Source organism: Tinamus guttatus, unplaced genomic scaffold, assembly GCF_059628265.1.
Source record: "Tinamus guttatus ecotype Peru unplaced genomic scaffold, ASM5962826v1 Tinamus_guttatus_pri_ptg000650l, whole genome shotgun sequence".
Lineage (NCBI taxonomy): Eukaryota > Metazoa > Chordata > Aves > Tinamiformes > Tinamidae > Tinamus > Tinamus guttatus.
The window spans coordinates 252238-279554 of NW_028289184.1; the positions used below are offsets into that span (position 1 = coordinate 252238).

At 53.2% G+C, this 27317-nt stretch overlaps 1 protein-coding gene across 1 annotated transcript in view; it reads left to right on the top strand.

The window, feature by feature from the left end:
- The first annotated feature begins 6844 nt into the window (after positions 1-6844).
- The window catches only part of LOC104566063 (rho GTPase-activating protein 39), a 58235-nt gene continuing 37762 nt past the window's right edge, over positions 6845-27317 (top strand). The window contains exon 1 of the mRNA XM_088536077.1: positions 6845-6862. Coding sequence (XP_088392203.1) covers positions 6852-6862 — 11 coding nt within the window. The 5' untranslated portion in view covers positions 6845-6851. The remainder of the gene's footprint in view (positions 6863-27317) is intronic.

Here is a 27317-nt window from a genome sequence, read left to right on the forward strand (position 1 = left end):
CACGGGCCACTCCGAGGTGACGTCACTCCATGGCCAGAGGCCTGTATCACACGACACAGCAGAAAGCTTCATTCACACCCGAATGGAGCTATTTCTCCTACCAGGGTGAATGGGGAGACACCTTGAGGTTGACACTGTGCTGGACGTGTTGCTGCCTGTGCAGTCTCATTGTGACCAGAGCAGGAGCAAGGGCAGGGTCTGCCCTCCCGCAGGCAATGCAGGCCCAAGACCCTCAGCACCTCCAGCCTTTCCCACCCTGCACGTCACAGCGTCTTCCAGGCCCACAGGCAAGGAAGGGCCTTCGTTCGAGGTTCTTCAGCTGTGATTTCCTGGTGTGGAGTGTGTGCGCAAGTGCAGACGTCCATCAGCTGGGCAGCCTCATGGCGGATGGTTGGTGAATGTCTCTAGACACAGGTTCTTCCACGGGGCAGCAGCATCTGAAGGAACAATTCAAGAATAGTGTCATGGTCCTGGATGCTCTCCGTTCTTCAGCAATAGTTGTAGGAAATGTATGCCAGCCGAGAACAAACAGCAAGGGGATAGTTTGGCTTGGAAATGTTAATCGTATACCTCTTAATTTTTCTAGTATTCACAGCTTCATAATTCCTGAAGGCCATTTCTTCCAATGCGCTGTAGGCAGCTTGGCTTCACTATTAGCGAAAGGGCCAGGGATTTTTAACCTACTGCTCTTGGAGATACTGTGATGCCTTTGCCATGACTTTATAGACTCTTTACAGAGACCTCATTTGCACTTTCTTCTGTCAATTTTAGCATATTAATGGTGGGCATAATGACGAGTGGGCCTGATCTGCTGTGCATTTGTCAAGTGGTGACCCACCACTATCTTCAGAGGACCCCTTATCTACAGGACCCCTTTATAGTATTGCACCAGGAGCCACTAGTAGGTGGTTCATACAAATTTATGCCCCATTTAAATCTAGCCTTTGCAGCTGTGTCTAAGTCACAGCATCATAAACCATAAATCATAAACAGAGCCCAGTAAGTGAATCCCTTCTTAATCAGCCTGCCTCTTCCAGCAGTGGGGATCTCTGAGCCTCAGAGTGCTCTTGGCGTCAGAGGTACATGACCACCCACTGCCTTCATGGTGCTTCCTCACTCTTCATGCACAATGGTGTGAGGGAGCACGAGACTGCTGTGTAGCTTGCTCATGAGTAGGACTGGTGTGAGGACATCATTCCAACATCTGCTCTGTGTCTCTGGGCACCTGCAGGTCACCTGGTTTGGCTCGAGAGAGGAGCCCTTCTGGGAGCCCTGACCTGTGTGCGCTGGCCGTGCGGGTGCCGCCTTCTCCTGCAGCAGGTAGGGGCTCACACAGGGAGCTGGGAAGCCACTGAGCACTGCGGGACCCCCTGCATACTCTTCCGCCCAGAGCTGGGAGAGGTGGCTTGGGCGGTGTTGCTGCTTGGACTGCAGCTCCCAGTGACACGAGAAAGGAGGTGGAAGCAGCCAGCGAAGCAGGATGATGGATGGGAAAGGAGAGGATCTCTTAAAGCAGCGTGTGCGGAATCGCATCTGGGAGTTTTAGCCTCAAAAGTCTAGTCGTTCAACAGTAACTTTATAGATGGTCCTGCTGTCCTGCTAGATGTGTAGGTTGAGAATGGCCTACACATCATCATCACACCTTTTAATATGCAAAATAAAACAACAATGTTGTACAAAGAATAAATGCTTGTCTGGTCCCTCCTGTGGCCAACTTCCCATGTACCATGTCACTGCCGTCTGGGACTCCCTCGTGCTGGGGCTGTTGCAACCTCCCCCGTTTCACAGCTTGTTTTCAGTCTACCCAAAGTGTGGAAGCTTTTGCTAATGCAGTAGTGTCAACTCATAAACCTGATACACCCAGGCGACACCTTCAAAAGCCCTAAATAGAGGCTGCAGGAAGCATTTTTCCCAGTACCGCTGTTTCCCTCAGAGAACAGGTATAGCCTTTATTGGCAAAGGCCCGTAAGATCTGTATCCGCACCCAGCAGAGCTGCCAGTTTAGCTCCACTTTAGAGCTACACCAGCAAACCTTTGTGTCTAGTGCAGAGCTGGCATAAACCTGCCATTTCCACTCTCGCCGTTTCTGCCCCACTCCTCGAGGCCTGTAACCCTGCAGAACTCGCCCTGTAGCTGCATCCCCAGGGCCACGGGCTGTCTGTCCGTCTGTCTGTCCGTCCATCCATCCTTGTGTGGCCGGGGCCTGCGCAGCCCCCACGGGGCCCTGCTTCCCGCGGCCGCGCGTGATGCAGCTGCGCGCCCCGCCAGCGAGCGCACTTGCCATGATCTCACTGTCTCTCTATTTGTTATTTAAAAGTGCAGTGGGACCTCACATGAGTGTCTTCAGATTGAATTACCCAGCAGTGCCAAATTACCCAGTCAGGAGTGCCAAAACGCCGTCTGCTGGAGAACACAGTGAGTGCTCCATCAGCCTGCGCAAGGACCCCTGCCAGCTGATTCACTGCCATATTGCAGGGTTAACAAGCTGCACAGACTCGTTTCTGACGCTCTCAGAACTGTGCTGTGCGTCGCGGCCCTAACACCGCTCTGCTAGCGACAGAATCCACCAAGCATCTGCCAAGCCTCACACTCCTTCTTAGGGGGGATCTGAGGAATTCTGGCAGCTCCGTCATAAGGATTTGCCTGCTCCTGGGGGGCTGTTCATGCTCTGGAATGACAGGACCCTTGTGTGGCTTAGGTGGGAACCCTGCCCATTTCCATCAGCATTTTGATAACGAGGACTGCACTCCTGAGACCGGCTGTACCACTCTGCCAAGGGACACGTCACAGCTCGGTGGCTGGTGAAGCCGAGGTGAGCTGGCAAGAGCTCACCTTTAGCACTGACCTTGTTTATTCGGAGTATTTGTGATGGTGGAAGGTGTTCGTGAGTGACCGCAGCGACGCTCTACCTGAGGCATTAGGCTGTTCACACACTCACAGTTCATCTGTGAAAATGCAGGGGCACATTTGGTATTTCTGCCCTGACTTGACCAGATCAATTTGTATTACGGACACAGACATAAAGAGTCCTCAAAATCTTCCCCAAATTTCTTAGAAAGAAAGAAAGGAAAAAAAGGAACATGCATGGGCAAAACTAGACCCTGGGAATCTTATACTGAAGACCAAGGCTTATCATCCTCACTGCATGCCCTGACAGCTCTGGGAAGGGCTCTGTAAGGACAGCTCTGCATCTAGCTCAATGCCACAGCAAAGCACAGACAGTTTCTGTGCTCCACACTGATTCAGGGCTCACTTTCCCAGGTCCCATTTTCCACCTCTTCTCTCGCAGGACTTTAGGAAAAAAAAGAAAAAAAAAAAAACACAAAGGCAGAAAAGCAGTGTCCCTGCTGGAGCAGAGCTGGACTAGATGATCTCTAGAGGTTCCTTCCAAGCTCAGCCCTTCTGTGACTCTGTGAAAAGCAGAGCTGTTAAAGTACTTTGCATGGTTTGGGGCAGATGCTTTCTTGCAGAGGGCCATGCAGGAGCACAGAGATCACAGGGAGCAAATGACTTACCAGGGCAGCTGGTGATCCTGGAAAAAGCTCGGGCTACATCTGGGAACAGCACCAACCACAGCCTCCACGCAGCCGTGACAGAGGTAACCTTAGTTCAAATGCCTTAACCTCGTTTCAGGCACCTTTCATTTTTGAACGATGTCTTTGTTTCAGAGAATCATAGAATCATAGAATGCTTAAGGTTGGAAGGGACCGCTAGAGGTCATCTAGTCCAACCCCCTGCACACGCAGGGTCACCTAGAGCATGTGGCACAGGACTGCATCCAAGTGGGTTTTGAAGATCTCCAGAGAAGGAGACTCCACAACCTCTCTGGGCAGCCTGTTCCAGCGCTCTGTCACCCTCAATGTGAATAAATTTTTCCTTAAGTTCATGCGGAACTTTTGGTGCTTCATTTTGTGGCCATTACCTCTAGTTCTGTAGGTGGCCACCCCTAAAGAGAGGCCAGCACCATCCTCCTCATTGCCTCCCTGGAGGTACTTACAGACACTGATGAGGTCCCCTCTCAGCCTTCTCTTCTCCAGGCTGAACAGGCCCAGCTCCCTCAGCCTCTCCTCATAGGCCAGATGTTCCAGGCCCCTGATCATCCTTGTGGCCCTGCGCTGGACTCTCTCCAGCAGTTCCACATCCCTCTTGTCCTGTGGGGCCCAGAACTGGACACAATACTCCAGATGCGGCCTCACCAGGGCTGAGCAGAGGGGCAGGATCACCTCCCTCGACCTGCTGGAGACGCTCTTCTTAATGCACCCCAGGATCCCACTGGCCTTCTTGGCCACAAGAGCACACTGCTGCCTCATGGTCAACTTGTCGTCCACCATGACACCCAGGTCTTTCTCTGCAGAGCTGCTCTCCAGAAGGTCAGTCTCCAGCCTGTACTGGTGTCTGGGGTTATTCCTCCCCAGGTGCAGAACCCTGCACTTGGCCTTGTTGAATTGCATGAGGTTTTTCACCACCCAGTTGTCCAGTCTGTCCAGGTCCCTCTGGATGGCAGCGCAGCCCTCTGGGATATCAGCTACTCCTCCCAGTTTCATATCATCAGCAAACTTGCTGAGGGAGCACTCCGTGCCTTCATCCAGGTCATTGATGAATAAATTGAACAGGACTGGACCAAGGACTGACCGCTGGGGGACACCGCTAGCTACAGGCTTCCAACTAGACTCTTCACCGCTGATCACCACCCTCTGAGCTCTACCATCCAGCCAGTTCCTAATCCACCTCACTGTCCACTCATCTATTCCACACTTTCCTGAGCTTGCCCAGGAGGATGTTTTGAGGGACGGTGTCAAAAGCCTTGGTGAAGTCGAGATAGACGACATCCACCGCTCTCCCCTCATCTATCCAGCCAGTCATTCCATCATAGAAGGCTATCAGGTTAGTCAGGCAAGATTTCCCCTTGGTGAATCCATGCTGACTACTCTTGAGCACCTTCTTGTCCTCCATGTGCCCGGAGACAACAGCCAGTGTGAGCCGTTCCATCACTTCTCCGGGGACGGAGGTGAGGCTGACTGGCCTGTAGTTGCCTGGGTCCTTCCTGCCTTTTTTGAAGACTGGCGTGACATTGGCCTTCTTCCAGTACTCCGGCACCTCCCCCATTCTCCAGGATCTTTCAAAGATGATGGAGAGCGGCTTAGCTACGACATCTGCCAGCTCCCGCAGCACTCTGGGGTGCATCCCATCAGGGCCCGTGGATTTGTGGGTATCGAGTTTCCTTAGGTGCTCTCTGACCCAATCTTCCTCTACTCAGGGTGAGCCTTCCTCTCTCCTGGCTTCTTCTCTTGTCCCTAGGGCCTGGGGCCCTAAAGGGCTGCCCTTGGTAAACATCGAAGCAAAGAAGGCATTGAGCAACTCTGCTTTTTCTGTGTTATTCGTAACCAGGGTGCCCATCCCGTTCACCAGCGGACCCACGTTTTCCCTGATCCTCCTTTTCTGTTAATATATTTGAAGAAGTTTTTTTTGTTGTTATTTTTAACGTCTCTTGCCAGATTGCGCTCCAAACGCGCCTCAGCTTTCCTTGTCGCATCTCTGCATTCCCTGACTACATTCCTGTATTTCTCCCAGGGGGCCTGTCCTTTTTTTCCACATTCCGTATACTGCCGCCTTCTGCTTGAGCATTGCCACAAGCTCCTTGCTCATCCACGCAGGTCTCCTGCCCCCTCTGCCTGACTTCCTACACACAGGGATGCACTGTTGCTGGGCGTGGAGGAAGTGCTGCTTGAAAAGTAACCAGCTCTCTTGGGCCCCCTTCCTTCTAGAGCTCTAGCCCATGGGATTCTACCGAGGAGGTCTCTGAAGAGGCTAAAGTTGGCCCTCCTGAAGTCCATCGTCGCAAGGCTACTTACAGCCCTGCCTCCTCCTCGTTGAATCCTGAACTCCACCAACTCATGGTCACTGCAGCCAAGGCTACCCCCCACCTTAACATCTCCTACTAGTCCCTCCCTATTTGATAGCACGAGGTCCAGTAGCCCACCTCTCCTCGTTGGCTCCTCCACAACCTGCGTCAAAAAGTTGTCGTCGACGCTCTGCAGGAACCTCCAGGACTGTTTGTGCCTGGCTGTGTTGTCCTTCCAGTTGATGTCGGGGTAGTTGAAGTCCCCCATTGTTTGAAGAAACACTTTTGAAAACCCAGGAGCCAAGTGCCAGGGAAGTGCATGTGGAGCGCGAGTTTCCATCGCGCGGGCTCGCCTTGCTTTCTGGCCAACAGAGCGTGTGCACCTTGTGAACTGCCCTGCAAGTGCCCCGCGCTACCTGGGACACATGGCCCAGATGACCAGGGTTTTCCTTGCTCCCTCACACACGGGGCCCTGAGAGCTTACTGTGGTTATTCACTTGCGGCTCGAAGAGCTGAAGCAGCTCAGCGCTCCAGGAGCCCCGTGCACGGGTGCCGCTCCCCGGGGGGTGCGCTGGCCTCCTCCCGGGCCACGGCGGGGTGCGGGGCTCCCCTCCCAGCCCCTCCGAAACGCCCGGCGAGGTCCCGGCTCCGCCTCGCCCTCTTCATTCCCACCGCGACCCCAGCTCGCGGGGTCCCCGGGCGCCACCCCCGGCCCAGACGCGCAGGGAGCCGCGACCCTCGCGGCTGGCGCGGCCCCGCGAGCAGCCCCAGACCCCGCGCAGGGCCCGGCGGCGCCGCGGCCGCCGCCAGGGGCTGCCCGCGGCCCGCGGGGCCCAGCGCCGCCCGCCCCGCCGCGGCCCCCGGCAGAGGGACCCGGGGAGCGGCCCGGGGTCCCGGCGGCGCTGGCGGCTGGGCCGCCCCCGGGCGGAGCCGGCATCGAGTTACACGTCCTGCCCCGCCGCGGCGGCGGCAGCCGCGAGAGGAGCGAGACGGCGCGGCCGAGCGCGCCATGGCGGAGAGGTGAGTGCGGCCGCCCGCACCTGTTGAGGCGGCCGCGCCGGGTCCCGCCGTGGGCCGCAGCCGCCCGGGCGGCGGCGCCGCTTCCCCCTCGCGCCACGGTCGCGGGCTGCGCTCCCGCGGAGCCCCGGCACGAGCAGCTCCCCGCGGGGCCGCAGCCGCGCCGAGGGGCGCCCCGTGCGAGCGGCCCGGCCGGCTGCGGGAGCAGGAAGCGAGAACAGCCCCGTCCCGCGCGCCCTCCCGGCGCCGTGCCCGCCGCCAGCGGAGAACCGGGGCCGCCCGCCGCCGAGCGCGGCCTGCGGGGCGCCCGGCGCGGGCTGTTCGCGCCAGCTGCTCGAGTTGCGGCGGGAGGAAGGGACTCCCGGCCCCGCGGCCAGAGCGGCGGTCGCGCGTGGTTCGCTGGAGGGGTCGGTGTGGAGCCGCGGTCACCTGCTGCCGGGCGGCCAGGTAACCGGGCCCGCCGCGCACCCGTGCCGCGGCGCTCCCGCGGCTCTGAATAGCCCCATTCAGAGGGTCCCTCGCACTCTGCGGGCCAGCAGTGCTGAATAACGCTCTGTTCCGCGCGGAGGAAGGCTCGGCGCTGGCAAAAACCCCGGCTTCCCGGCGGCCGATGCCAGCTGCCTTCCTGTTCTTTTGCCAAAAAAAAAAAAAATTATTCTTTTTCATCCGTGCATGAAAAGTTCAGAACAATTTAATGTTCCTGCGAGCACAGCTCTCCCCAGGGGCACCAGATTTCAAGCCCCGTCTCACATTGTCTGTGTCCGGGGAGCGAAGGGAGAGTGGTGCTCGCGCCCTGCTCGGTGGCGCCGTGGTGGGGCAAGGGGGTTGGAAGAGCCTTTTGCTTTTTTCTTTTCTTTTTTTCCCTGCCCCTTCTGCATCTCTTCCAGTAGGCAGTTTGAGTTAATGTGCAAGCGCAGCTTATCTTGGGCAGGAATCCCCAAAACTTCGGAGACAGATGTAGAAAAACAGAGTTTATCCAGAGCAAAAGGGTTAGTAGCAGCTCTGCTCTCTGCTAGCAACAACCACTTGTAGCTGCCGTTTCTGCCCTCATGCTGGTAACGGGCAGGGACATTCGCTGCTCGGAGTTCAAGGTTGCAGGTTGCTCACATCAAGGGATGGACTGGACAAGCCGATAAAGCCATGTAGATCTGGGGCTGTCCTGCTTGCCCGTGCAGCCGAGCAGAGCTCCGTGTGCTGGGTTTTCCCTTGCTAGAGCAGTGTATCCTCAACTGACCATCTTTTGGGTGTTTTTTTTTGTGTGTGTATATTCACTGTTTGCCGAGTTGATGAGCTGGCTCTTTCCTATCGGTTGGATCTGGGCTATTGGAAGTGATGCCGAGATCACGGTGGATTACAAGAATGCACAGTTTGAAGCCAGGTTTTTGGTCAGATAGTTCACATTCTGCATTCATAACAGGTTTGCTTAACCGAAACAGATGTGTTGGCCTAAGTCATAAGCGCATAAGCTACAGGAAAATCCAAGTATGTTGGCCTGATACTTTTTGTGAGCAGGGGAGTTTTATGGTCGTCCTTGTTATACAAAAGGCTGCTTTCAGCCCGCCAGTTGTTGGGTCTGTAGCTGAAAGCCTTGCAGAGGGCCTGCACGTTTGATATGCCAAAAAGAGTGGGAATCTGTCTCGCTTAGGGCTGTCATGCTTGAGAGTGTGAGAGGCAAATATGCTGCATTCAGCTTGTATACTGGACCTCCAAAAAATATAATGCGCCACGGTACACAGATGAAAGAGTGAGAGACTACCTTGAAGTGTGACTTTGTGTCTGAGCTTTGAGGCATTTTTTGTGTTGGTCCGGATGTTCCTCTGGTGTTGGCTTTACCTGGCTGCAATAGCAGGCAGTTCCCCTCGTCTTTAAAATTTTGTGTGCAGGAGATCCATTACTTCAAGGAAATAGCATCTGTATTTGTCGATAGCTAAATGCATTGGTAAGGATATCGCTTGTTTGCCTTTTTATCTATGACAAAGATTTGATGTGTCATTCCAGTAGCATGGCTGGGATACTCAAATCCAGCAGCATCGGGAAGCTGGCAGAGGGACGGTGACATTCCTTACTCTGCACCCAAGGTCCGGCGCGTTGCTGGAGGCTTGTTAGCTACATGGGCAGAAGGATTAAGTGGAGATGGGTCCTTAATATACCAGTTCAGTGGGAAAACTGGTGAATTGGTTGCCTTTTCTTCCGGTCAATATAAAAGGTAAAGGATTCACAGGCTTTATTTTCTGTTTATGATGATGATATCCTAAAAATAAGAAGGCCCATATTTTTGTCATTGAATCTGAGTGCTTTGAATATGAGTAAGTTGTGAATGACAAATTTTGGGTTACTCAAGATTTAATCCACCTTTCTCCAAGTACTAGTTTCTGTGGCTCTTTTTTCAGGGTCTTTAATTTTGGAATGAGTGAAAACTTCACACAATTCTTCATTGCGCTGCAGGGCCACTGGCTGGGCCGCGTGGCCGAACTCCCTCGTGGCTCGGCACTGTCGGGGCATTTGGCTTCTCATGGCGCGCAGGAGCCTTGCTCTGCTATCAGCTGCGCAGATCCTCTGTGTTGGTGCCTGCCCTGATTTACCTTGCTCTTACCTGGCTTAAGCGAGGCCATGAATAGACACGGCTCGCCGTGATGGTGGGACACACTCCTGTTCCCACCTTATCCGACTCTTGAGTCCACTAGTTGAGCCTATTCCTAGCTACAGCTCGCGTGCCTTCGAAGGAGCCAGGCCGCAAAGGTTTCTGCTTTATCTTTCTCAGGGCACGGATGTCGCTGGAGGAGGGCATAGGTGTAGGAGGTTGTCAGGGGTCTTGCTCCTGCTGCTGGCTCCTGCAGGTTGTCACTGCTCCGTCTCAGGAGCTGGTGAAGCAACTTGCAAGAGTGCCGGTGCAGCTTGCCCTGCCTGAAAGGGTTGAGGGCTGGGTGACCAGCTCGCTTTAAGTGAAACCGGGGGCTTGTTTTTGCTCCAGCAAAATCAAGGTGGCAGTAACTTCTGGCGGAGGGCAAGGTGGTCATCTTTCCTGCAAGGCTTCTGTATGCTCTTTCAGTTGGTCTTATCAGCGGGATGGGCATGGCCTGGAAATAGTTCCTAAGGTGTTGCCATATCTTCAGCTGTAGCGTTTGTCTCGCCATGAAGATAAAGGCTTTGAGCAAACACCTTCAGACACTGCAGACTCTTCTGATGGAAGCTAATCAGAAGTTCAAAGGGAAGAAGTGATGTTTCCTCCCTGTCTGTGGTCTCCTTTCCCGGTGCTTCCATTCCTGTTGACTTCCCGAAAGGCTTTCTCAGTGCATGGTGCAATTAGGAGGAGATGTTTACAGGCTTTCATGAAATAAATATGTCAAAATTTGAAGTGTTCCGTTTAGGCTCTATCAAGCCTCTCCAGGTAAAGCACAATTGCTTCTGCCTTGTTGTGACATGCACATGCTCGTGTTTCTTTAAAAAGCCCTCTGGGCAGATTGGAACAGTTAGCAAACTGCCTTTTATTTGTAATAAAAACAAATTCCAGAGCAAACATTGGAATCTGGTTTTAGCTGGATTCAGAGAGGGTTTCTGAGCCATTACTTATGTATTTGATACTGCTGTTAACTTATCTTTTTGGGGGCATGAGCAGAAAGGTCGTTCAGCTATAGGAAAAGAAAGGCTGTACTGTTCAAGCAATTTCTTGCACTTTTTGGTAGCTCAGTCATGAATGTTCACTAAGTTCTTTGGTCATTTTTATACGTACCATGGGGAAGAGTCTTCTACTTTCTGCTGTTTTCTTAAAACAGCAGATTTGGAGCACTAGCAATGGATTAACTAGAACAGCAGACATGAGGTCCATCTGGTTGTGGCATCTGGAACTAGATCCTGTGGTTCAAGAATTAAATATTTTCGCACTTGTGTCTCTTTCCTGCAATCGGTCTTTCCCACGTGGGAGAATGGGAAGGTACTGCTATTCAGGATATATTCTCTCATCCTCATTACTGTTCCAAGTGTCTGAGGTTGCTGGTTTAAGGAATAACAGGGTTCTTACATTTCCAGCTGAATATTGAGCAAACTCCAATGCAGCTGGTGCCAAACACACTCCGAGATCCCCCGCGTTCTCCCCCAAGATGCGGAGGTTTCTCAAGCTCTTTCCTCCTGCTGGGCCCAGGGTCTCATGTGCGATTCTGCTGAGGGGTGCGCGCTGCACAGCACTGGGAAACTTCTAAAGAAATCTAAACAAAATAATTCATTGTCTTCTTTCTCACCTATCGCAGGCAAATGATTTGATGTGGAAGTTGCATTTTCCTTACTGCTCCTGTGTTCTCCTCGTGCCTCGCTCTCTGAGCAGCGTCTCGCTGGTGCTTTGCTTTCTGTGTTCGGGAAGCAGACTGGTGCAGACGAAACAAGGTGCCAGAGAGGACCTCGTGCTCTCCGGGCGGGCTGTTTATTTCTATGTCAGCTCGGGGCTGAGCAGTCCTGGGCCCCTCTAGACTGAGCTTTTTCTTAGCCACAGGGTTTATGATCTACCAAAAGCAAACAACCGAAGTGGGGGAAAATAAAATCCCCATGCCCTGGGCTCGTTGCTGTGTGTAACTTGGCAGCTGTGAGAAGCTGCCATAAGGCACTTGGCTTTGGCAGATGGGGCTCTTTCCTACCTGTGCAAACAACCTCGCCGTGTTTACTGCCTGGAAACCTGTGTCGGGAGCAGGAAGGCTTGAGCGCAGGGCAGAGCTTCCCGCAGGGCTCCTGTTGCCCACGGGTGCTTGGGCTGTGCTGAGCCACGCGGTGACCGCGCAGTGACCATGCAGTGACCATGCAATGACTGTGCAGGACACAGCGCTGGAGCGCGAGCCGCAGCTCTGCCCCGGCCTGTGCCCTGTGGTCGCTCGCCGGGACTCCTGCTCGAAGTCCTGCGTTGCGGTGCAGCAGCTAGAGTGCCACCAGGTCAGCCAGGGAACCCCTTGGGCAGCTTTGCAGTGAAATATAAGTACTAACCTCCTTGAAACTGGTTTGAAAATCACTGAAAGTTACTCAAGATGTGGCTGCTGAGTCCAGTTATAGGCTGTTCTGTCAACTAGGCCTAAATTCGCTAGGACCTATAATTAAAGTAAGTCTAAGACTTGGGTATGAGGCTCTGGAGACTGAAAACTTCTGTTAGTCTAAAGTAGAAGTCTTTTTTTTTGGAATGACAATACCAGGATGTGTTTGATCATAGAAAAGAGGCTACTTAAACCAGCAAACTCAGCACCAGTCACTCTTGCTGGTGACTCCTGGAACAGGATGAGCTGGCATGGCCATATTTAAATTTAGACTTTTGCATATTGAGGACTGTTTATCAAAAGCCTTCCCCCTTGTCAACGTTATCAGATGAAGTGAGATTAAAGGATAGTCTGTATTTCTGCACAGGGGCTTGCAGCGTTTTTCTTTGCTTGCTAGTCTGTGTTCTTTTGTCCGCTGTACTGCCCTGGGCCTTGTTGGTCCCAGCTGTGTGCAAAAACAGTAGCGTGGGAGAAGTGGAAGCCAGAAAGAACAGTGCTGATTCTCCAAGCTGGAGAATCACTTAGTCCTCTTCCAGAACAGAGCCTGAGTCTGGCTCTGGATACCGCAAGTGTGTTGGTCTTTTCACGTCAGGCATCTTCAACCCCTCCCAGGCAGTAGCAGTGGGACATCCTGTGTTTCAGCTGGGGGGACGACTTAGGGTGACCCCGCATCAGCCACTTGCTCCAGAGCAACCTCAGTGAGCCGTGCTCTGCCCTGCCCTCCATCAGGCTCTGGAGGAAGCATCTGGAAGGTGGATCTGAAGCCCAGTCCGCACTTTGTGCTCAAAGCAGGTTGCTGCCCCGACTGTTGAACATCTGGTGCAGTCGTGCCGTGCTGCCGTGGGTGGGTAAATCCTAGAAATGTTCTCCCACCTTGACGGTGAGGGTGCGAAAGGGGGTGATGTTCTGTGCACGATGACACCATGCGTGGCCGTGGTCTCTTGTCCTGGCGGTGGCTTTTATGGGACCCTCACCAAAATGGTTAGGTTTACTAAACCAGCAGAAAAGCTATTGCTTAGCAAGCTGAATTAGCTGAGCACAGGATCTGGGGCTCCTCTGTGCTGGGCTTTAACATGCAGCGTGTCGCTAGTCTGCTCAGCTGCACCTCTGTGTGTCTAAAAACATTGAATTTAGGGCTGTTGGACAAGATATGTTTTTTTTTTTTTAAAAAAAAAACCCTGCATGGCTTCTAAGTTGGCTTTTTGAGAGCTCTTGCAGAGGTGTTTGTTATGCAGTTGCTGTTTCTCCAGCTACTAAAGCCATCCTTGAGGACTGATCAGGACTTTTCAGAGGTGCAGAGGCGGATTGGCCATGTGCCGCATTAGAGAAGGTCTTAAAGCTGCTATTAAAAGGTAGTGCTGAATAAGAGCCCTCCTTCGACGGCTGCCTGTGCTGGTGCCAGGAGGTTCCTGTCCTCTTCCTTTTCCCTGTTGTCCATCCAGGTCAGCTTTCCCAGCTCCCTAGGGGAGACTTTGACCTCAAGGGCCAAAATCTCTTTGCTGGAGAAGGAGGTTGGAAAGAGCTGCAGTGACAGCTCCCTTGGTGGTGGCAGCGGGGCTGAGAGGGGAGGAGCAGCGGCCTCTCGCATGGGGCAGGGTCTGCAGGGCAGCTGCGCTGTCCCCGTCCCCCTTGGTGACTCGCGGGGCACTGCCGCGCTCTCTGCCTGCTCTGTGTTCAGCCTTGCCTGGATGAAGCCACCCTCTCTCGTCCCCCTTTGCACAAGGGGAGCTTCTGCTGAGCCGCACAAGCTGCTAGTGTGCGGCAGAGGAAAAGTAGTTTCCACTGCAGCAGTTTCTGGGTAGCCCTGGTGTGGGGTGCGAGGGGTGCTTTGCCGTGGGCTGAGAGGGGAAACTTCATCCTCCGCTACCTTCTCTCCCCTTCCCTGGGGTCCTTAAAACTCAAAGCAAAGATTGCAGGCTGAATAAGGCTGAGAGTTTGGCGATCACCAAATAGCCCACTTGGAATAGTTCCACTCAAAACTGAAAACAGGGCCATGGGCAGTGGTGGGAACGTTAGCCCAGCGCGGACAGCGAGCTGCGTTCGGGGGCGCCGTTTGGGGCTGCCTTCTGCTGTGGAAGCTCTTTGAGGAAGAGCGCAGTTTCCTCTTTGAGGTGTCTCCTGATACCATGTACATCTTGTACTCTGGGCACTGAAATAAAATAGCCCCCGCAGCTGACCTTGGGGCTCAGCTAGTGCTGTCCTCATGGCTCACTGCAGGGCCGTCACGGGGACAGCGCAGGCCACGCGGTTACCCAGGCACCTCGCACGGGGCTCCGCTCCGGGCCCTGGCTCACAGCCGTGGCCCTTTCCTCAAGGGAGCGTTCGGAGGGGCTCACGGCGCAGCAGAACCTTTAGGGAGGCTGCCCCTCATGCCTGGGTTGGAATCTGCAGTGTCTGTGCACTATAGAGAGGGTTTGAAGCACTTAGGGATTTTATGTGAATTAAGTGGGTTCCCTGAATTTGCCAGCGTGGCCCTGAGTTTCTTCTCTAGTGCTGTTACTGGCAGTAGGAAGGGGTGCTGCTTTGCTCTGAACTCTCCCCATGGGCACTCGGTGGGGCAGTTTTCCTTGGGAAAGGCAAAATCTGTGAACACGAGGAGGTTTTGTCGTGGTGAGATGTGCCCGTGCAAGAGCATGGCATGGTCCCTTGGTCCTTGTGAAGGGACATCCCGAGCGGAGCTGCTGTGGGCTCTCCATAGGGCAGGCCTTACGTGGGTCTGTGGGCGATGCCGCTGCTGGCGATACCTGGGTGCTGCTCTGGGGGTGTTCTGGGAGACTCTTTTTGGGGGTACAGCCCTCTTTTGGTGGAGCTTTCCTATGTGGCTCAAGATGAAGAAGGGGATCAGACTTCATCCCCCTCAGCTTCATGCCTGCTGAACCAGCTCCGACAAAACGAAGGTGCGACGAGTAGCTGGGAGCCGTGAAGCCTGTTTGCTTTGCTCTGCTTCCGTTGGGAATTGATCAGGGCTCTTCGGAATCCAAAGCTCTAAACAAAGAGGTTGTGCACTCTGTCAGCAACCGGGCACTGTGTCTTATCTCCTGCGGGACCTTGGCAGGAGCAGCGGGCACCTTGACCTCACTGGCAGCTCTGCACACTCAGCAATGCCGGATTGTAGAATCACAGAATCACAGAATGCTTAAGGTTGAAAGGGACCTCTAGAGATCATCTAGTCCAACCCCCTGCACACGCAGGGTCACCTAGAGCACGTGGCACAGGACTGCGTCCAAGCGGGTTTGAAGATCTCCAGAGAAGGAGACTCCACAACCTCTCTGGGCAGCCTGTTCCAGTGCTCTGTCACCCTCACTGTGAAGAAAATTTTCCTTAAGTTCCTGTGGAACTTTTGGTGCTTCAGTTTCTGTCCATTTCCTCTAGTTCTGTAGGTGGCCACCACTGAAAAAAGGCCAGGACCATCCTCCTCGCTGCCTCCCTTGAGGTACTTCTAGACACTGCTCAGGTCCCCTCTCAGCCTTCTCTTCTCCAGGCTGAATAGGCCCAGTTTCCTCAGCCTCTCCTCATAGGGCAGATGTTCCAGGCCCCTGATCATCCTTGTAGCCCTGCGCTGGACTCTCTCCAGCAGCTCCACATCCCTCTTGTACTGTGGAGCCCAGAACTGGACACAATACTCCAGATGTGGCCTCACCAGGGCTGAGCAGAGGGGCAGGATCACCTCCGTCGACCTGCTGGAGACGCTCTTCTTAATGCACCCGAGGATCCCACTGGCCTTCTTGGCCACAAGGGCACACTGCTGCCTCATGGTCAATTTGTCGTCCACCATGATGCCCACGTCTTTCTCTGCAGAGCTGCTCTCCAGAAGGTTGGTCCCCAGCCTGTACTGGTGTCTGCGGTTATTCCTCCCCAGGTGCAGGACCTTGCACTTGGCCTTGTTGAATTTCGTAAGATTTTTCACTGCCCAGTTGTCCAGTCTGTCCAGGTCCCTCTGGATGGTAGCGCAGCCCTCTGGGGTATCAGCTGCTCCTCCCGGTTTGGTATCATCAGCAAACTTGCTAAGGCAGCACTCAGTCCCTTCATCCAGGTCATTGATGAATAATGCGGAAGGCGAAGGTCCGGGCTCCTCCTGGCAGAAAGGAGACCCCGCTCCAGGCATTCCCCTGCCAGGACCTCGGCTGGGAGGGGCCTCTGCTTCCTGCTACCATCTGTGAATGGAGCCCAGGCCCCTCTGCTTCTCACGCAGGCACCTTGGGGGGCCTTTGGTGACAGTGTGGGTGCGGCTGCAGGCACCTCGCTCTGGGCATCCAGGAACGGGGCCTGTGTGGCTACCTTTGAAAACTCTGATTTAAGCCACTTTCCTGACCTGCTGCCCCTGGTGAGTGTCTGGGCTAAAGAATCAAGCTACTCTGCTCCCCATTTTCACTGTCTCCTCCAGTGGGCAGAATCCTGATAATCAGATTCATGTAGAGGACTAAGTTTTGGGTTCCAGTTTTCCAATCACTGCAGTTCCTCTGTGTCCAAGAGCGGCTCTGGTAGCTTAGAGCCTGTGGATATGGCAGGGTCTCTGTGACTGGCAGTATTAATGAAATCTGTGACACCTATATCTGCCCTGCAGTGGACCAGCCTTTGCTTCTGAGCCTTGGAAAAAGGCCCTTCTGATGTTTTAACCTTTAAAGAAATGCCCTGATATTTGCCTTGCCCCCCCGCCACTAAGAAGCTGAAAGGCTCGTAGTCAGTATGGAAGCTCTTTAGTAGTGACATTGGCAGCTCAGATTGCATAGATACCTCCACCGAGAAAAGATTATCTTTTACTAATCTTTAAGGAAGGTCAGAAAACAAAAGTAAACTGACAAGGGAAGGAAGGCTGGTGGAAGAAGCATGCCAGTCAGAAAGATACAGCTGTAACCGTACAAGAAGACAGGAAAGATGCTCATTCCAAGAGACTGTGTATAAACCAAAATAGGGCAAAAGTGTGACTTTGGAAGAATTAATTTAGCAAACACGAATCATTTTCAAATGCAGCAGAAGCCCATTGGAGAGGCTGCAGAGAAGAGGTCAGGATGTGAAAGGAAAACAGATAAGGCTGTAACAGAAAATCGAATCCACTTTTTGACCGTTTTGGCTCCTGTGGAGGAGCTGTGGAGTTTCCCATGTTGAATGTCCAGGCAAGTAGTTTTGGAGCGGACAGAGGGCCTGGCAAGAAGCAATGAGGAAAGATAGATATTCAAGAGCATTATAGGATCTTATATCTGAAATTGTTGAGCTACTTTGTACATCCTGTTGGTGAAGCAGCCTTCATGGCGGAAAAGTTGAAAGTGTTGAGTGTGATGGCAGTTTCTTCCAGGGGTGGGGGAAAGGTGGGAACCGGGTGTCCTGTGCACTGTTAGAAAGGGCTGGATGAGAGTGCTGAGAACCACAGAGCAGTGCTCTGGCCTCCGTGCCCTGAGCCGGGGAGGTCTGTCAGCAAGAACCCTGAAGGCATTTGCAAATACAGCTTTTTGGAGAAGCTCCAGCATGGTTACTGTAAAGTCCAGACTTGCCTCACAGGCCTGCTGGAGCGTGATAAAGACGCCAGAGGATGTATCATATTTGGGCTTTCAAAGAGCCTGTAATGAAGTTCTGCACCAAAGACTATAAAACAGTTTGGTTTTTGTAGGACTAGAGGAAAGGTCCTGTCCTGTTCTGGACTGAGAGCTGGTTAAAGCATAGGATGCAAAAAGTAGGACAGCAGTTAAGGCCTTAGAGATTGGTGCTGGGAGTGTCTGTCTTCCTCATCAGTGACCTAAGACACAGGAGTGTGCAATGAAATCTCGAAGTTTGCAAATGGCCCCAGATTCCTTCAGGTAGTCAAATACCTCACGGAAAGTGAGGAGCTCCAGAAGGACCTCGTGGAATGGAGCAGACAAATAGGTGGTGGATGAACGTCAGCATAGGTGAATGTGGGGTAAGTGTAGGGTGAAGGATCCATCCCAGGCCTGGGACAGCAGAACTGGCAGTCACAGCTCGGGAGGGATCTTGGAGTCATTGCTGGTAGTTCTTTGACATCATCAGCTCAGTATGCAATGGCAGCCAAAAAACTGACCACCCCCAGGAAGGATGATGATAACAAAGCAGAGGACATAATTTTGACCCTGTCTAAAACCCCATCTTTTGGTGGCTGCACGTGCTTCTCCTCTGTCTTGAGTAGGGCGTAGAGGGTTCGAGAGAGTACAGAGAAAGGCAATTAAAATGATTAAGGTTTGGAGTAACTCTCTTATCAAGAGAGATTAAAATGTTTGGGAATTCTCAGTTTGGGCAGGAGAAGACTGGGGGTGGAATGTGATCAGTGTATTCAAAACCATGAAGGTACTGACTAAGTTGAATGTTATTCACCAGGCCTCACAGTGCCAGAGCTAGAGACACCTGGTGCAACTTGTAGGTGATTGGCTCAAATCAACTAAAAGAAAGTATTTCTGTTGTTTTATGGTGGGTGTTGACCCCGGGAGGCTCCCAGGAGGCTGTGGAGGCAGGTAGCATCAGCGGATGCCAAAGGAGTTTGGAATGGGGCCACAATAGATACTAAAGAGAACAGGCATGGGTGCACCCTCCAACATCCATGACACAAGTGCAGATTCTGGGGGGATAAGAGGAAATGGGCAGAGGACACGACCAGCTTCATGTGCTCTGCGGGACAAAGCTCTCCGATTGTCGCCGTTTGGGATGATGGTTGGACAGCTGGCCTCTCCCAAGAAGCATTTCTAGCATTCTTGAATGGTTCCAGGAAATAAAATACAAGAGGCATGTAGATAAATACAGTGTTTTGGAGAAGACTTGGCATGGCTTTTGGAGAACTAAATCAAGCTGCACAAATCCATTGGTGCTTGGAAGGAGCTTGCAAGCATATGGGCAAGGGTGATTCAGTTGACTGGCCTGGTGGAGCTTTCCGAAAGTTCTTGGCAAGATCCTGCTCACAGGCACTCAAAGAAACACCTGTTCATGGGGCACGTGGGTGAATAGATGCGTAAAAGGGAGAATGCAAAGATCAGGAATAGACGGTCAGATCTGGAGGCGAAGGGGAGATGTGCTGGAGCCCTGCGAGGTCTGTGCTGCTCAGAGCGTTTGCGAGGGCCCAGGAGCGGGACACGTTTGGGGGCATTTGGGAAGAACGTCCTGTGCTAGGCACGGCCAGTGACGGCTGTGAGCAGACGAGGAAAGATTTGGGGTATTGTCTAGGTGGGTGTCTGACCAAGCAGGAGAAATCGGATATAAAAAGAGTTGAGCGTTTCCCAGATCTTTGCTCCAGTCTCTAGACTGCGCAGCCAAAGGAGAGAGGCAGCGCTACCACCTTTGCCACTTCTCCTGGCAGTTCTCTGGATTTACTCTTCTTTCGGCATTGTTGTTGTTGCCTTCCCTAACAATGCTGAAAGTGAAAAGTTCAGTCTTGGATCAAGCACAGCCTAATAAATGCTTAGGTTTTTTTTTCTTTTTTTTTTTTTTTTTGTGTGTGTGTGTGTCTGTGTGAGAAAAAACAAAAGCAACTTGTTTTGGGCACCAAATCAAAAAGTAAATTGTTCTCACACCACTGTTAGCTCTTACCATGTATAGCAATTACTGCCATGGCAACAGATATTCTCGCGACCAGCCAAGATCTTCCAGGGCTGCAGCATAACTTCTGATACTTGCTCATTGTGCAGCTATTAATAACTGTGTTTTCTTCCCTTGTAGCCAGGAAGTTTCTTCTTCCTCATGGACTTAGCACGAGGGATAAGCTTGAAATCAATTGTGGGAGGAGGTGACACAGGGGATTTCCTGATTCCTTTTTTTTTTTTTTTTTTTTTGAGATCCTGTCTAGCTTTGCCAGCTCTGTAGCTACCTCCTGGCTGGGCTGGACTCTCTCTCATGCTATTTATAAGAAGTCTCAGTCTGATCTTTTCTTTTTTTTTTCCTTTTTTTTTTTTCCTTCTCTCCTTTCTTTCTTGTCTTTTAAAGTCAGGGCAAATGGATGACATAGGTTTGCTCTCCTGGCTATGCACAGAAGCTGAAGTGCAAACTTTCAGGCTAACTTAATGCACGAGGGATCCTGCTGCCCCTTAAATACAGTTTGAAGCAGGTTCAGTTCTGGGGTGTCTCCTTAGCTTGCACCTATCACCTAGGCACTTAAGCAGAATAAACCCACTCTGTTCAGGTTTGCATTTCAAAGTTTTTGGAAGTGGTCGGATTTAACATTGCTTAGAACCCATGAGTGCGTGTTCACATCCATCTTGACTGCACGGATACATGCGTTGCCTTTGAGCTGAAAACATGCCAGAAATCCTGGCTGCTGACAGATCTTTTGGTACCTGGTTTGGGACCTGTGCAAAAGGTGAGACCTGTGCTCTTACTTGGGGTTCTCAAGCCCAAGAAGCTTCTATATAACATGATGGGGGTAAAGATTGGGTCCGGGAGTCTGTTCACAGCTCTGGTACTGGTTTTACACAAATACTCAACTCTGGAGTTGTCCGATTTCACCCCTCCAGGAGAATGAATATTACCAGCCTGCTGCTCTCTTCCCCCTTAAGGGAGATGATTTTTCTTCTGTAGAAAACATAATAACTTGAAAAGGCTCCTGCCCGGTTTCCTCCGAAATTTGTGAGCTGGAGGGACTATGCTCTATCCAAGCACCATGTCTTTCCTCAGCTTCTGGAAGTCTCAAGTCATAGAACTTGTCCTGACGTTCCTGCCTCCCCCCTCCCCCCTTCCCAAGTGGTTGTCTCCTCTCCCTGCTGGACTCCTAGCCTGACATTAAAAGTGAGTAAGAGAAGGATTTTATTATTGGTGAATCATAGAATATAAATATATGGATATGATTCTCTAGTATCTCGTTGACTCTCAGGGAAATTATTCTTCCTTTGCTTCTATAACAGGCTGAGAGAATATGTGGATTTTGACTGTAAAAAACAAGCGTACTTTGTTCCAAGAGGTGACTCTGCAGAGCTGTGTTCAGCTTTAGAAAGGCTACAGATGTGTTAAAAGGCAGGGTAGAGTTATGCAGTCTTTGTTGCTCGTTAAAATCGAGTCAGATCTTGTTAATGACAAAGAACCCCAGAACTATACACAACTTTTTTCTTTTTTTTTTAGTTCAAAGGTGTTACTATAGTCACCACTGATATTAATAACAGAAGTATGTAATGTGCAAAGAGGAAGCTGAAATATGACTAAAATGAAAGCAATTAGGGGGGAAAAAAGTCAAACATGGTTGTGCTTTTCATCCTAAATTTCTAAGTCCTTCGTCACTAGGTGAGGGAAGAGCTGCCGGTGGCTTGAACCGTGCAGGGGCCGCATAGCTGAGGGGAGAGGCAGATCTGGGGGCGTCGATGCGCGAGGGTCCTGCGGTGATGAGGGCCCTGTGGTGATGAGGCTCCCCATTCGCGAGGGCCCTGTGGTGATGAGGCACCCCGTTCATGAGGGCCCCACAGTGATGAGGCCCCGTGGTGATGAGGCCCCATTTGTGAGAGCCCCGTGCTGACAAGGTCCCACTCGTGTAGGGTCCTGTGGTGATGAGGCCCCGTTCACGAGGGCTCAATGGTGACGAGGCCCTGTTCGTGAGGGCCCCACAGTGATGAGGCCCCGTGGTGATGAGGCCTCGCTCGCATAGGGCCCCATGGTGACGAGGCCCCGCTTGCAAGGACCCTGTATTGCTTTCACAGTTCATGTCCTTGCCCGTCCGCACTTTCTGTAGGCAAGAGGAACATAAGGAATTCCTTTCTCATAGAAGGAGGATTTTTGGCTGATGGTTTTAGGAAGGGTTTATGAACCCTGTGGTGGAGCTTTCCAGCTATTTACTTAGTGCTTCTTCCTGCTTGCCAGAAGGAAATTAATGTGCTTGGGCTGGCGAACCCCACGGTGGCTCTGAGGCAGCTGCTCCACATGGAGCCCTGCAGGGATGCGCTTCCCGGCCGCAGCGCGAGGCACGCATGAGGGTGACTCGCTTGCAGGCCCTGGGCTTCCTCTTGCCTTTGCCTCGCTGCCAGACTCCCCTGCCACCCGGCAGCGCAGCAGTTAACTCGAGTCATGCTTGGCGAGCCGGGACAGCTAATGCTTTGAAGAGCTGCTCTGCATTTGTTCCTGCTTAGCGTTTTCGGCAGGGTGGCCGGAGACAGCTGCAGTGGGAGAGATTTGCTGAAGAGCGCGGCGGCCTACGAAGGCTGCGATGAAACACTGTTATCTTTGTTTTATATATTTAGCCACCAGTGTCCTGTGGGCTTTGCTAGCTGAGAAATACTCAGGTCCCTTGCAAACCGTGTCAGTGTTTTGCCTGAGCTCTGAAGGGACACTGTGTTTTAGCTAATAAATGACTGGCAGCCCTTTGAATGCAAAGAGACAGAGGGCTATTATTTTGCCAACACCATGTGTTTAGGAATGCTGTTGCTTCAGATATGCAGCTTTGCAGACGTCTTCTGGAACTTAAAACGCTTTCTGCGTTGCCATCAGGCTGTTTATGTGGAGTAAACAGCTGGCAGCCCAAGCACCACGGGGCTGTCTGCGTGCAGCCAGCTTGCAGGTGCTCCACCCTTTAATTACACCCTTGCTCTGTGCCTGCACCCTCAGTAGAAAAGTTGAAGTAATAAAACTCAGATTTTTTTTTTTTAGTGGTCACATGAAATTATTTCAGGCTGCAGCAGATGTCTAAAGGATTCCTCTCAACTCCCTTCTTCTAGGGCAACTGGTTGGTCCCAAGCAACCTCTGAGTTTCTCTTTTCTGTTTCTTGTGGGTTTGTTTTCTGCCTCTCCTGGTCTTTGCTAACCTCAGTTATTCAGAAACCTTTAGTGAAGGTTTTCATCTTGTTGCCACCTTGGCTAATTTGCTAATGAATGTCCTCCTCAGTCTCCACAAGCCTTTCGCACATGGTGGCTGCCTCTCCCAGTGGCTGCTGCAGCTCTCCAGCTCCTGCCGTGGAGATGGTGCAAACAGCCGTGTCAGCTTCCCCGTTCTGCATGGGCAAGCGTGCACCTCGGAGCACTGCCCGCAGCACTGGAACCGGCGCATGGCCGTACACAGCCTCGCATGGCTGGACAAGGCGCAGGGAGGATCCTTCCACACGCAGGAGTGATTTGCAGTTTTGAGGTTGCAGAGACTGCCGGGTGCTGTTCCTTGCGTGGCAGCTGCTCGCCCGCTCTGTGCTCGCCTGCCCCACGGCCTTCCCAGCAGAGTCGCTGCCGAAACGCTGCGCCCTGGAGCGCCAACCTCGGGCCTGAAGCAGCTGGGCGGCAAAACAGATTAATTGAGACCTTTGTCAGTCATTCCTGGCATGTCAGGAGGGGCAGCGAGTGCTGCCGTGGCCTCGAAATAGCCGGGACGTTATTTACGGGACATTACTTGGGTTTGACACAGGGAGAGCACTCAGATCTGTTGCTTCTCTGGGAATCTCGGGGTTTTGTCCTTCATCGTGTTGGCAGGTGCAGTTCCTGTGCCCCGTTCCCGAGCCTGCAGCACTATAGGTGCTTCCGTCGGCCCTGCTGCTCCTCTCTGCATGCACAGTGCGGTCGGGTAAGCTGAGCCCTCCCAGCGCGCGCAGTCTTGCTGGGGGTAGGAAATTTAGCCCTGTATAGGTGTCCTGAACGCTCGCTCCGGTTGCTCCTGTTTCCGTGACTTGGAAACAAGGTCAAACTGCATTCACTCATCTGCCATCAGTTTGCAGTGGTTGGAGTGTAGCGCAGTGGTGAAGGGGTTAATCGGAGCATGGGAGGCTTGTGTTCTGCTTCCTGCTCTGTCCCTTCCTTTCTTCCTGTGTCAATCCCCTTGACAAAACAGGATCAGTCCAGTCCTAGTTGTAGGGTAAAATATGCTGAGGCTGGGAGGCTCTGGGATGTTGTGGAAGCTGAAATGCACAGGCAGATCCCGCGAAAGTCTTCAGTGCCAGAGCACACTCGCTGAACGCAGACAGCACCCAGCTCCGGGCCAGCTGCAAAGGTCTCTCTTAGCATGGCGTGATGCAGGAAAACATACGGAGAAGACTTGATGCGTGACCTTGGGAAGGTGGTTGTACAGATCTGGTTGTGGTACAGGTCCTTCCTGAAGCTTTCCCAGCTGGAAGTGAGGGAATGGAGACGCTGCCTTTAGTGGGGCTGAAAGCCTCGGGCTCTTTCCTCCTTTCACAAGCTCTTTAGGATGCCCATGCACAAAGCAGGCACCGAAGAGGTACAAGGGACTGTGCCTGTGTAGACATGGAGACAGGGCAGGATTGCTGTAAGCCAGAGCTGGCAGGAGATGCGCTGTGGAGTCATTCCTTGCTGAAGCTGCAGGTTGCCCTAAGCAGCCATGCGGTGCTTTCTCTCTAGGGTGTTGTTGGACTCGGAACTTTCTCCGCACGATCCTGCCTCTCGGGGAGGACAGGGTCTGGCTCCAGGCCAGTCCTGTGTCACTTGTGATGGGTGCGCGGTTGTTCTTCAGGCGGGTGCAGGTGCCGCTGCCAGAGTCGGGACCCGTGCTGTCCCTGCGGGGCTGTCCCGCGCTCAGTGCAGCTCCAGCGGCCGCGCGGGACCCGGCGCCGCAAGCCGCGTGTGCGGCCACCATCCTGCCCAGCAGTAAGTGCTCGCTGCAGTTGCCTCCCTCCAGCAGAAGGAATTTGGATGGAGCTCTGGATCCATGCAGCACGTTTTGGAAAGAGGGAGAGGAGATGAAACTGCCAGTACATTTTTCTGAAAGTCCTTCTCAAATGCTCAGCCCTTAAAAGGAAAAACAACTGTGCTGTAGCCTTTGCTGAGCTTAAGAGGTGCCGCTGCGTCTGGGCAAAGCAGAGCTTTAGGGAGGCTGTTTGAAGGCTGGGGCATCTTGCCGTGCTCCAGAGTGTGAAACCTGCAGCGAATGTGGGGGGAAAAGCAGAGGATGCCGTGGTAGCTGGAGAGGCAGACGTGGCCTGGGCAGATCCTGGGTCCCAGAGGAGCTGCTCCGTCTTGCTGTGACCTGGGGCTCAGGCTGCAGGAGCAGCTTTGTTCCTCCACCGTGTAATGCTCCCAGGTCACCAAGGACAGTTACTCCGAAGCCTTTCCAGCTGGATCTGTGTCCCAGGCCGGCTTGGGACCCCTTACTAAGGCCAGAGGGTGCTCTCAGAGCAAGAGGCTTGACTCCGCGGAGGAGGGATGGAGAATGGGGCGGGTGTAAGCGCCCCTTCTTGAAGTCCTGGTGTGCGGAAAATCTCGCTGTCAAGAACTGAATGTCCAAAAGGAGACAGAGGAGTCCTAAAACTTTATTCGAATAAAAGGAGAGTCCACCGGGCATATCCCTGTGGGGTCTCTCAAATTGCTGGGGGACGCAGCCCCCCTTTTATCCTAATTTCCCGACCGAGGGACGCCCTCTCCTTTTCCCCATTGGCCAAGGTACTCAGAAGTTACAGCCTTCCCGGCCGCCTACACCAAAGTCCGGCCTCCCGCCATCTGTTCTCATCTGAGGCTGAAGAATGTGGGGGAATTGCCCTATTTCTCTCCTTTGTAAAGGCCCCCACCTCTTGGCAGATGGCTCTTTTTGTCCCACTCCCTCATGGCTCCACTCAGTCTCCCTTCCCTTTGTCCTGCTCTTCAGCCAAACTGTGGAGAAACCCCCTTATTGATGAATACAGAAACTTGAGCATTCTGCTCACTGGCATCTTTCAGTGGGGAGGTGCCCTCCACACGGTCCCCTCTGCGCAGCTCCTGCTGTGCTGGGTTTGCCCAGGGCTGTGTGATTCCGGGGTCGGAGCATGGTGCCGTGGCCATGGCTGGGGTCAGGCAGGTTGGTGCTGCTGGGAGTTCCTGTGCTGCCCTCCGTTTCCCCAGTGAGACAGTGCTCTGAGAGGTGCTGCCTTGTGCTGTAGGTGCTGCTCCGTCTGCAGGACTTTGTGCCCTTGCCCTGCTCTGCGCGCTGGTGTCTGCTATGCCACAGGCAGAACTGCCCTCTGCCCACCCAGTCCTTGTGTGGACAACCCAGCAAGTCCCAGCTCGGTCCTAAGGGGCCACTTTCTCATTCCTTTCTCTTCCACCCTGGTATTTGGAGTAATCTGCTTTTGGCTTTGACCCACCAGCACCTCTCTGCAATGCAGCTCTGCTCCAACCTGCCCCGCTGCAGGTCGTGGGGGGAGCAGAGGTTCCCGGGGTGGCACGGAGCCCTCCCGTGTCGTGCTGGTGAAGAGGCCCAGAAGCTGCTCGAGTGAATAGTTTTGAGCAGCCATCGTAGAAAAAAAAAGAAAATATATATATATACACATATATATATAAATTAAAAGCTCCAAAGTAACGAGAAACTGTGTGTGACAGGACCTTTCCCAGGCAGAACAAGCTTTCTTGCCTCCAGCCCACCGATATCTGGTGCTGGGCTTTTTTTGTCCCCTTTGTAGCCGCGTGGCCGCTGTGGGACCTGCTCGGGCTCAGTGGGTTTTGCTTTCAGAGCGCCTGCTGGAGCCGAGCATACATGATGAGGCTTTGAGCTTTTACAGCCATTTGCTCTATATTTTCACAGTCTGGTCTGTCTCCTGCGAGGCAGAGGTTGATTTGTTTGCGCAGTGCTTATTTTTGGGAGCAGGAGAGTCTTTTAGGAGCAGGCTGGCATTATATTTATTTTGGTTCCTCTATAATTTTTGCTAGAAGGATGCATGTGTATTCAGAATAAGTCTATGTATACCTATATATGTGTGTGTTTAGAGTGTTTCTTTTTTAGATTTAAATTACAGCTTTGCAGGATTTGGCTGTGAGGAGGCAGCAGGGAGTGGAGAGCGAGGTGGCTGGGCCAGAATGCCCCGCTGTGCGGAGCCGGCGCTCCAAGGCCTTCCCGGGCCCGCTGCGGCCGCGGGGCAGTTTAGCCGCCCTGGTCTGGTGTTGCCAGCCTGGCAGCTTGGAGCCGCCTGGGCATTGATCAGGGTTTATCAGCCGGCAGTTGGCCGGAGCCCTCGGGAAGGGCTCCCAGGGGCGTGTTGGCTGGGCGCCCTTTGTCCGCGCTCTGCTACGGGAGCTGCTGGCGGCCGCTGCTTCCCACTCCCAACCTTGCGTTCCCGCTGCTCGGAGCGCTCGGAGACGTGGACCCCGCTCTGCTCTCCACCCCTCGGCTGCGCTCTGCTAGCAGCCCCGCAGCGCTCGGCACGGCAGGCGGCAGACCCGAATCCCCCATCTCTCCAGGGAAGATGGCTTGTGGTGCCCATTCGCAGCGCTGTGCGTGTCATGGGGGGACGCGGGTGTCACAGTGTCCGCGCTCACCGCATGGGCGGCCGCGTGGGGCACCTGCCTCCGCTTGCCAGGCCGGTGTCCCACGCGGGGCAGCAGCACCCACGCTCACACAGCCCTTGTGCTGGCACCCGCGGGGCTGCTCGCTGCCGTCCTTGCTGGGGCAGCGCAGATACGTGCCGTTCCCTGTCACGGAGGAACGCTCGAACTCACAGAGCTTCCCAATTCTTCCACCTTAGGGAGAGAGAACAAAAATCGCAACTGGAATGTGTCCCTGGAAGAAGGCAGGAGACAGCTGAGGGCCCCGGCAGTGTCTGAATCCTGGTGGGCAGTGCGGTGGGGAGCAGCCGCTT